Source organism: Aspergillus ruber, assembly GCF_000600275.1.
Source record: "Aspergillus ruber CBS 135680 unplaced genomic scaffold scaffold00008, whole genome shotgun sequence".
NCBI classification, from domain to species: Eukaryota; Fungi; Ascomycota; class Eurotiomycetes; order Eurotiales; family Aspergillaceae; genus Aspergillus; species Aspergillus ruber.
The window spans coordinates 325,171-335,157 of record NW_024467304.1 but is presented as its reverse complement, the minus strand read 5'-3'; the positions used below and the strand labels follow the sequence as shown (position 1 = coordinate 335,157).

At 51.5% G+C, this 9,987-nt stretch overlaps 2 protein-coding genes across 2 annotated transcripts; one reads left to right on the top strand and one right to left on the bottom strand.

Annotated features, from left to right (window-relative positions):
- Positions 1 to 172: 172 nt before the first annotated feature.
- On the top strand, positions 173 to 3,175 carry EURHEDRAFT_410971 (uncharacterized protein). The gene is made up of 2 exons (XM_040781489.1): positions 173 to 372; positions 424 to 3,175. Exons 1-2 carry the CDS (start codon positions 208 to 210, stop codon positions 3,040 to 3,042), a joined length of 2,784 nt encoding a protein of 927 aa, XP_040640140.1. The 5' UTR covers positions 173 to 207; the 3' UTR covers positions 3,043 to 3,175.
- A 1,720-nt stretch (positions 3,176 to 4,895) lies between these two features.
- Positions 4,896 to 8,455, bottom strand: amdX (putative C2H2 transcription factor (AmdX); the record flags this gene model as incomplete). The annotated part of the gene is made up of 2 exons (XM_040784108.1): positions 4,896 to 8,332; positions 8,389 to 8,455. The coding sequence occupies 2 exons, from the start codon at positions 8,453 to 8,455 to the stop codon at positions 4,896 to 4,898; spliced, it is 3,504 nt and encodes a 1,167-aa protein (XP_040640139.1).
- Positions 8,456 to 9,987: the final 1,532 nt, after the last annotated feature.

The window sequence follows — 9,987 nt, the reverse complement described above, 5'->3', positions numbered from 1 at the left end:
GCCGCAGGAAACCGCCTTCTTCACGTCATCTTACCGTATCGGCACTAGTGTATCATCTAGTCCTAAAGGGGAAGTAGTGGCTGTCGGAGGTCGGCGAAACAAAAAGCCGGAAATTTTTCGGATTTTGCGATCTCAATTCGGAATTTTTGAAGCTGTTCAAGTCGTTCTATCAGTTGCGACATTGCGCATACATTCTTCCTCGCGACGATGGATCTTCAATCTCCGTCGGTGCTGGCCCAGTTGCCGCGCCCTTTGCATGCGTCCACCGGAAAGACTCACATTGGTGATGTCTATAGCTTGGCCGAGTCGAAGAAGCGAAAGAGATACGAGGTGGTTGTTGCGGTTGACGGAGAGGCTGTAAATATCTACAATGTAGGTGTGCCTCCTCAATTGCTTCTGGCGCGTGTTGGCTAACATCTACAGGTCCAAACCCCTAAACTTGTTACTTCCTACGCCGTCCCGCCGCAATCTACCTTCTCTTGCCGTCCATGCTCAGTGCGCAGAAAAGTGCCCGGAAAGTCGACCGTGAAAAGACAGACATTCGGTGCCGTCAGCCGTCCGGAACAGCAGATCAAGTCTTTTGTGGAGGAAACCGGCGGGAACGAATCGAGCGCGCCTGAAATTTCTTCCTCGTCCTTTACCGTGACTGACTCGAAGAGCCCGACAGTCTTCGTCGGCATTGTCCCATCCGGCTCGAAGGAGGGGGACGAGAATGATTCGTTTGATATCCTGAGTGTTCACCAGGATGGCCGTATCCGGAGATTGACGTCTGACCTCAAGACCCAGCGGTGGAACGTTCAGCACAGCGAGATCGCCAAAACAGCCTCCACCCATGAAGTTCATTCTTGCTTCTTGGTGGAATTCGAGGATGCGAAGAAGGCGCTGTTCAAGAGAAGACAGGATCTGGCAGCCCTGGCCCTAGGTGATCTTACGAGTTCCGGTGTCGATGAGCCGTCTGTATTGCTGCTCGTGTCGCATCCCACTGGATCAGAGCGGGTTGCTCTGAAGGATGTCAAAGTGCAGATGTTTTCCGTCCCATCCGCTGTTTCGTCGGGGGGGGTTCTTGACGAGAGCCAACGATTGAGACATTTGCTCACTATCGACATCCCCGACGTGATCGGTCAAGAGACGTTTGACAGTAACGGACTCCAGTGGAACTTCCACTCGGGTTCAGCAGGTTTGAACCTGTCCTTTGAGCGAGGATTCATCAACTTTGATCTCTCTCAGTACACGCCTACAGTGACATCGAAATTCATCCTCGACAACGAACGCTTCTCATCGGTTATGCGCATCTCGCCTCAGTCGGTTATTGGTGCAGGAGAGTCGCTGGTTGCGCTTTACGACACGCAGTACCAGTCTGTCCAACGCAGCATCGCAGTGGACAATGTTCCCCCGACGAGCGGTTCAGCACCAACCCTGTTCCTAGGTTACTTTGCGAAGCTCGGAATTGCCGTGGCAACAAAGGGAAACACATTGCTTGCATTTGATCTGAGCACATCGCAACCGCCGTCAGGGCCTTCTCTCAAACGCCCTAGAGACGGTCTGCTGATCGATGCCATTGGCCGTGGTATTGGCTCGTCGGCAGCACAATGGGACGCAGGGTCCAAGAAGCACCGCACTGAATCAATGGCTACACTGGGTCTTACTTCTCCGGAACAGGTCGAACGCTGGAACAACTTCACAGCGGAGCTAGACAAATTCACCCAAGCCAAAGACACAGCAGGCTTTGACCGCGCAGTACAAGACTACTTTGGCACTGGCAAGTCCAAGACTCTCCCTACGCCCGGCCAGTTCGTCTACCCCGAGACAGCCCTATTCCTGCTCTCCAAGATCTTCTCAATCAAGGAAACCGAGACCAACGACAAACTCTCCGCCTCCCCATCCCTCTGCCTGTGCGTCAACCTCTGGCCTAAACAAACTTGCGATTGGCTCGTCCGTCTCAGCCATCTGTCTCTGAGCAACGTCGAAATTGCCCTCCGCCGCTCCTTCAAGCCTCGCATCCTCCCCGCCCTGCCCACAGGCTCATTCGCCCAGGCTCTCATCGATGCAGACCAATCCCTCCGCAACCTCATCCAATCCATCCGCGGGCCTGTCCTCATGAACCCAGACGAACTCGCCTATGCATTAAAACACTTCCTCAATATGGCGCGCTCCCGCTCCTCAGTCCCCGCCATCACCGACACCACCACTGAAAACAACGATGACAACGACAGCGCACCACCCCTAGCAACCCTCTTCCTGGGCCTCAATGTCACCATCCAAAAACTTCACGCCAACCCCGCCCCAGCCATAACATCAGCCCTCCGCTCCGCCCTCTCCCGTCCAGAACTCACCTCTCTAATCCACCACCTCCGCATCTCCCTCGCAACAGGCGGCTTTACCTCGCGTTTCACCGAGAAGCCCCCCGTCCCCATCCTCACGGATCAAACCCGTCCCGCTCTCTCCCTGACCACAATCACAGACACGCTCATCGCGGCGGTGGACGCCATCGGACCCTCTGGCTGGATCGCGGCCGCGGGATCATTGTCCCTTTCCGCAGACGGCAACCCAACCGGTGAAGAACAGAGCCTGATCGCAGACATCAAATCCGAGGTCTCCGCCGCTCTGGCAGGCGTGCAAGAAGCCACATACATGAAGGGCATTCTCCGCGAATACCTCCGCTTCACAGAAACAATTACAACTCCCAAGCCCAACAAACAAAACACCACCAACAAATCAACCGCCCTCCTCCCCACCGATGAAACCATCACAAACACAGAAGACGACTCATCCTCCCTAATTCGGCACGAAAAGATCAACGGCGCAGACCTCCTCGTCTACACAGCCGCCGGCGCCGACGGCTCTGGCGAAGATGGGTACATCGACGGCGACGCAGGCGCGAACCGCATGCTGCCATTGTCGCTTAAGGCTGCATCTGCGGATGTGGGTAAGACGAAGGTGAAGCAGTCGACGGGCGAAGTGAAGAATAGGAGTCATCGAGAGATGGGGTATTTGCGGCGCAAGGCTGTTGGGAAGTATTCGTTTGAGAAGCTTATTGTATAATTTCTTTTTTGAAATACTTGTGGTTATCTATAGTTTTTGTCTTGGAGTCTGTATCTAGAGACGGTTAAAAGAATGGTATTTATATATCACTATCACTGCTACTCTGCACTCGAAATATATGTTCCTATACGAGCTTGATTTTCTAGGACCACTGGGACCAAAACTTAGATGTAATTCAAATTTCTCGCCTATAGCCTTGTGCATTCCGGATAATCGACTCCTTCTCCCCTGCGTTACCTCCGAATCTCATTTCAATATTCGACATGGGACTTGCATGGCAGAATGCTTGGTATATGACGTTTTAGTAGGCCTTTTCAAAATCATTGTTGTGAGAGACGGGTGAACTTCTTTGTAGCAGAATATGGGCTTCGGCTATGATAAAAATGAGTTGTCACTGGTCTGTCACATTTACATTTGGTAGCTACTCAGCTCTACATGTATGCATATCCTCCCCTAAATTTCCTATATCAAATGACCAAAACCTACCAAGCCATTGTCCAATCGAATGTGACCCAAGAGAAAGATACCACCGAGGAGGTATTAGAGCGGGTTACTTCGGCATCTGAGCATGCTAAGTATCTCCGGGCTGTACGGATATGCGCTGTATCTGCGGAAGACATCAGAATCTAACAGCTGAAGCTCTTACCATCATGACTGCCCCTTCAGCCTCAGCATCACGCTCACCGTCGCCCAAACCAATAGCCAATCCATCTGTGCAAGCCCTTGACATGCCACAGCATCGGCTTCCTGAAGAGAATCTACATCAATCAAGATGGTTAGGACCTCGGAAGACAGCCATCTGGGTACCATCAGAGAGGATCCTGCATGGGGGTAATAACATTGGTCACACCAGGGCTAGAAGTAACAAGGACAACGCAGGGCTTTCCTGAATCCCAGGCATAACCCTCAGCCGTGTAACTGGTGCCCTGTACATGTTTGGGAACGGCAAAATTGAAATGCTTGGGATTCTAGATTGCATTGAGCATGAGAAGAATAGCACCTCCTGGGTAACTGTCCCCGGATCCTGAGACAGCCGATCCTGTTTTGAGAGCCAGGAACATGCTCCCCAGACACAGGGGAATCTTTGGAGTGAAATGAATCTATGGGAGCTTTAGGTTACCCCACTATCTCTGCGAGGGCATCAAAATGGAAAGGGAAGTGTTCAAGTGGTTGAGAAAATCAAGTAATAGCTACTACGTATCCCTTAAACATGTAAAGGCACTTGCTTCTATTGAAATATATACAGAAACTATATGCACATAAAAAGACCCAGATATTTGCTCTAGTCCAAACAGCAGACACGCTCCGGTCCATGCTGTATGCCCTGCCCTCCCTTCATAGCCAATCGGGGGTATCGTATCCTTGTCCTCGGCGCAAATAATCCTCACAAAATAGCACGCAAAAATAAGAAGGGGTAAATCAGACAGTCACGGAGAAAGGTAAATGGCAACAGATTCAAAAGGCAAAGTTGAAAGGCCCGTAAAATCAATCATCGTAGAAGATGGCAAACGTCAATTCGTCACTTCAATCATAGGCCGTTCTCATTGACCATGGACACCATACACGAGGCATGATCGTTGGCATGAGATCTTAATTGCAAACACAGTGGAAGGGCGTAAATAATCAATCGCATACACCCAGATATTGAATGAAACAAGATAGAAAAAACATAAACCTTGATGTAAACTCCAAAGATAATATAACAGCGCGGAAACTTAATTGAGTGAGGCCGTCAACTCCAGTAGCAGAATAAATAATCAATTGAGCGGTTTTGAAAGATTGTCGGGTATCCTGTCTAGGGTATCGTCATAAGGCACTGGTCGACAAATCATATAATGCATATGCAACCATCGTTAGCTGCTTCCCATCACCGAGGACGTTTCTGCACGCTCCTTCAACCGCAAAGCCTGCGCCTCCAGCGAATGAGCCATCAGTTTTGTCACGGGCCAGACACCAGCCCTGTCCAGAAGGCTCGAGGCCGCTATCAGCACTTTGGAGCCGTAGCCCCCTTCCACGACACTTGGAAGACGTTGTAAAGCAGTCAACGCAGACACTGTTGTGCTGTTCTGGATGTTGATCTGCATCTTGGCCTCCACAGTGGACAGTATTTCTTTGACCTTGTCAATCAGTTTGCAGTCCTCGTCTTCTAGAAGCAATATACCAGGCACTTGAGTTGTGTCCACCTCGTCGCGTCCTAAAACACCCATGTATGGTCCAACACGCTCTTGAACTGTGGTGACCCACTCAGCCAGAACCTGCGAGCAGTCGAAAAGACACATCGCGCATTGGATCGGTAGATCTCGCGAGGTAAACTCAGCATATGTATTACCCAAGCGGTTAGACATGGAGATCGAATCAGCTGCGTAAAATGCAGCCTTCCGAAGAAGCTTCTCGCGCTTGGATTGGCCCGGACGATATACACCCGCCAATGTTTGCATGGGTGTCTCCTGCGTGGGAGTGGTGGAAATGGAAAGATCGCCTACCCCAAGATCCGCGATGGAGTCACGTCTCTGATGCACCGAGCCCAAACTTTCACTATTGGTGATCGAAGGATCAAGCACATCTGGGGTGATCTCGTCCACGTGGTTAAAGATGGCCGTCCCGCGAGCCAGCTCGTCGGAGATGGTATTCCAATCACGGTGCCAGAAAGCCTCCTTGCACCGTCCCAAATTGACAAACAACCGCACATAAGCCAGATCCAACAGAGGAATGCTATCCGCAGAAAGAGGACCAGCTCCATACGGATTGGGTCGTTCCAAACTGTGAATAGGATTGCTGGCCCAGGAAGATTGCCAAGCGCGCAAAGCAGGCTCAATATGAGCTTGCATAGCATCGGTCTCTCGAATCGTCCACTGCCGACCGAGATGACGCTGGCGAGTTTCCCAGATATAGTTGTGTAGGGCATAGATCAAGACGAGGCAACCAAACGTGCTAGGTTTTACATCATCTGCCAGAGGATTGGCAAGTGACCCAGATTGTTCCCGTTGGCTAGCCGTCAGAAGCGAAGTCAGCGCAGTCGAGAAAGGTAAATGCTTCTTCGCCGCCTGGGGTCCGCCTAGCTGCTTCCATGCTTGCGGGGACTCCGCCGACCACACGTTCTCCTCACATGGGAGGCTGAGTTGAATCTCAGAGTTTGTAAGTGCAGGCGCATGGTTGTAGGCAGAGACGACAAAACTGGAGAGCACAAAGATGGTATAGAGAGTTCGCTTGCGTTCCTCGACGATCTTCCAATCCAGCCACTCTTTGCGCTCTCTGGGTGGGCTAGATGACGCTCCAGAGCCCTCTGTCTCTCCATTCCGACCCGGAGTCAGGTAGTCTTTCGGCAGCTGTTGAGGTTCTAAATGGTGGGTTAACTCCGCCGCTCGAGCAAGGCTAACCAACGCCGCGCAGTGTGTGCTAGCGATATCCGCAGACGTCTTGTCACCACAGGTGTGGCCGTACCAGACATTGAGAAGCATGGCCTGCACCAACCAGAGAGGAGTATTGTGTACTGAGTTTTCTCTAGCAGGGTGAGAGCGATTCAAGGCAGCGGACATGTCTGCTTTGCGGCGTTCTTCGAGATAAAGCTGGATCATCTTTTTGGCGGCTTCAAAGAGATCCTTGGAGGCGGCCGTATCAAACTCATACAGAGCACCAATAGCGGCCATGGAAAGGATTAGACAACCGCCGCCACCGGCCACGCCGGTGGAACTCAGATTTAGATGGCCACTCGGGGTGCACAAGCTGTTGGTATATTCGGGAGCCTGGAAGTTCAGAGTCGGGATGTGCAGGAACGGGGCGTGGGGGTGGAAATAAGTGATGTAGGACGAGATATAACGTTGCATATCAGGGGTGCTGGGTAATTGTCCGGTGCTGTTGAAGCCGGACATGGATCGGGACGATGGATCGCGGCTCGGGAGGATGGGCTGGGAGTACTTGCGGTGATGGAGAGCGGACGGTCGGGCCATGCTTGCTAATAAAGCCTGTCGAGTGGAGTCTGTAAAGGTATCGGTGGAGGTTGAGGAACGGTTGCTTCGTAGGGCACTATTCGCGAAAGGAAGGTGGAAAGGATTAGGAGATTCTCCGCTTGTTGCCATAGAGGATGGAAACATACTCTGCGAATGTCCTCCCAGCATAGGCTGACCCACCGAGGTCATGGACGGAGGGGTGGCATACGTTTCAGCAAAGGGATTATTCTGCGCCATCAGGGACTTGGGGGAGACAGTCTCAGGCGGGATCCCGAGATCGTTCAAGGCAGGGTATTCAAACGCGAACGGATTCGCGGCGGGCGCAGAGGCGTGCGGGAAGGGGTTGTGCCAGGCGGAGGACGAGAGAGATAGGCGATGCGGGCCGTCCATCATGGCTTCACTGATTCCGCTCTGGCTTCCCGTGCTCATGGCCGATGGAGAGGACTCGTCGACCGCAGAATCGGCACCGTTGTTGCCCATAGGTAGCGATGGATCGACGCCGTTCATCATCCAATCAAAACTGAACTCATCGTCCATCATGGGATCAGTAGGGTGCTGCATGTGGTGCGCGGCCTGCGTAAAAGGAGATGGAGACTCGTCGAAGCCCTGTGGTGAGCCGCCAAAGTGCAGCTGCGCTGGGTTGATTGTACTCCCATGGCCCATCAGCATGTCGCTGAAGTTCGCGTCAAAGCTACCGTAGACGGGGGCAGTCCGCAACCCACCAGAAAAGTCCATTGGCAGCCCCGACGTTTCCAGTTTGGTTAGTCCATTGATATGGGGAGGAGGGTGGGTCTGACCCGTGTTAAACGGGCGATAATCCAATGGGGAGCCTAGAGAAGTCGAGCTAAGACTCGGGTGATAGGCATGACCCGGATGATGCGGCGCTACAGGGGAGGGAGCAGTGGTGCCAACAATCCCAAGTGCAGCCTGGTCGATGTGGCTGATGGTGTTGGCTCTGGGACGGACGTTACTAGGGTTGCTTGCAATGGAATTCTTCCGTACGCGATTGGCGCCAGACGCAGCGCCGGTGGCAACCCCAGCAGCACCGGTGCTCTCTCTGCGGCCGTTCCGGGGCCGCGAAGATGGGGTTGAGGTCATGTGTAGTTTCTGCTGATGGCGAAGGAGAAGATCACGACGAGCGAAGCAGCGCGCACAGTCGGGGCATTCAAAGGGCTTCTCTTTGGTATGCGACCGTTCATGGCGCTTCAAGTGTTCCAGCCGGGCAAAGGACCGACTGCAGGTTGTGCAGACATGAGGACGGGGCTTATCGGTTTTGGAAGGAGGGATGTTGGCATTGGTCTGGGTGTTGGATTCGGTCTTTTTCGTGGTATCTCTAGAGGTGGCTGTGAAGAATTAGACAACTGGGTAGGGAATTGTTGTAAAGCAATGATTGGCCTACCAGCTGGCACCTCACTGATACTCGCCAGATCCTCCATTTTGGGGCTAGTTTTTGGATCTTGGACCATCGAGTCCAGTAGCATTGCGTAGCTGGGGGAAGTTCAAAGCGATTATATCTCAAAGGACGGTAAAAATGGCTCAAGTTGGCATTGATCACGACAGAACTAACCGGCCAAATGACATCAAGTCAGCCATTTGTCTCAGAATTGGAATGCTGCCTGGAGGCCTTGTGAACTTACCAGTTACCGCCACGAGAGTAGAAAGAACGGATCTCAACAGTGCAATTTGAACACAGTTGGTGCTCAAAATTGAATTCAAATAAAGAGACTGAGATAGAGAGAGAGGGAAGACGTGTCTGGAGGGCCTGGAAGTGGTCGTAATCAGCAGGGGAGAGCTCCAAAGTTCGCGGAACCAAGGAACAGACAGGACTGACTTTGAGACGGAGGCGAGACACGAGAGCGCTTAGCCACCATTAACCGATTAGAGTAGTTTAGTAGCAATAGTAGTGTTGAAGAGTGGTAAGAGTAATGATGCGAAAGATAGTGATACTCTAGTAGTATCTCAGTGGTAGTGATAGTGGATTCCCCACGGCGAGAATGGGGCAACCGATTGATAAGCCGGGAATATCCGAGCTCAATTGTATTCTATACAGCGTAGCACGCAGTACAGGTATATGTGGCTACAAGAAAAACAAAGAAAAGAAAGAATAGGGACGAGAAGAAAAGATGGGGAAAAAAAAAGAAAGAAAAGAAAGAAGAAGATAGCGATAGACAGCAGAGAATCAAGAAGATGAGTAGTGTTTCGCCTCCGGCCGACAGAAACGCGGTAACGGTTGATACGGTACCGTGTATGGTCTGGAGTGAGCTGATCGTTACATTCCTGTACTGAGTATGGATCACCCATTTAGCGTTGACTAGTGTATACACTAGCTTAGTTGTTGGTTTTTATTGGTTGATAATACCAGTGGACTAAGAAGCATTGGCCTCATGGCCCGTGACAGGGCAGCGGGGGTGGGTCTGTATGGTATGGTTTGGTAATACAGTAATTCGGAAATCGGGATTGGCGAGACCCGGCCGGCTTAGGACGCACGGACGGTATTGTGTATTCTACTTTCCTATTGCGGGATAGCGCGTTTTATTTTGGGCCAACAGTCGGATGGCCTCCGATAGCAGAGATATGATTGCAATTGTATATTTATGGAATCGAATGGGATTGAATTAGATAAGTAGAGTATCTCAATTCCAATATCTCTCACTATTCTATTGCAATAGACAATTATATGGAAGGTCTTTCTATTCGTACTTGCATGTCCTCGTACAGGGGTTGAATCCTATTACCGGTGACCAGCCATCCTTGAGCATAAAACAAACCGTACAGTACCGTTTCCGTAAAAAATGATGTAACTTCCTGACTAATCCGCAGCCTCGGTAGGTCTAGTTTCCGGCGCTAGTCCGAAACAGGATAGAGCCGACCCCAGACCTCGTGACTGACGATCAACCAACTGGCCAATGAGACCTGTACTGTACGCTGCCACTATACTATTTACGGCAGCCCGGGGTAATAGAACTAGGAAGGCTAATTTAGAGGACATGGTAGCTTT

Excerpts from the sequence above, each read along its gene's own strand:
- EURHEDRAFT_410971 (XM_040781489.1), top strand. The coding sequence starts at position 208 with ATGGATCTTCAATCTCCGTCGGTGCTGGCCCAGTTGCCGCGCCCTTTG. Across the intron at positions 373-423 it reads AGGCTGTAAATATCTACAAT|GTCCAAACCCCTAAACTTGT; the intron begins GTAGGTGTGCCT and ends TAACATCTACAG.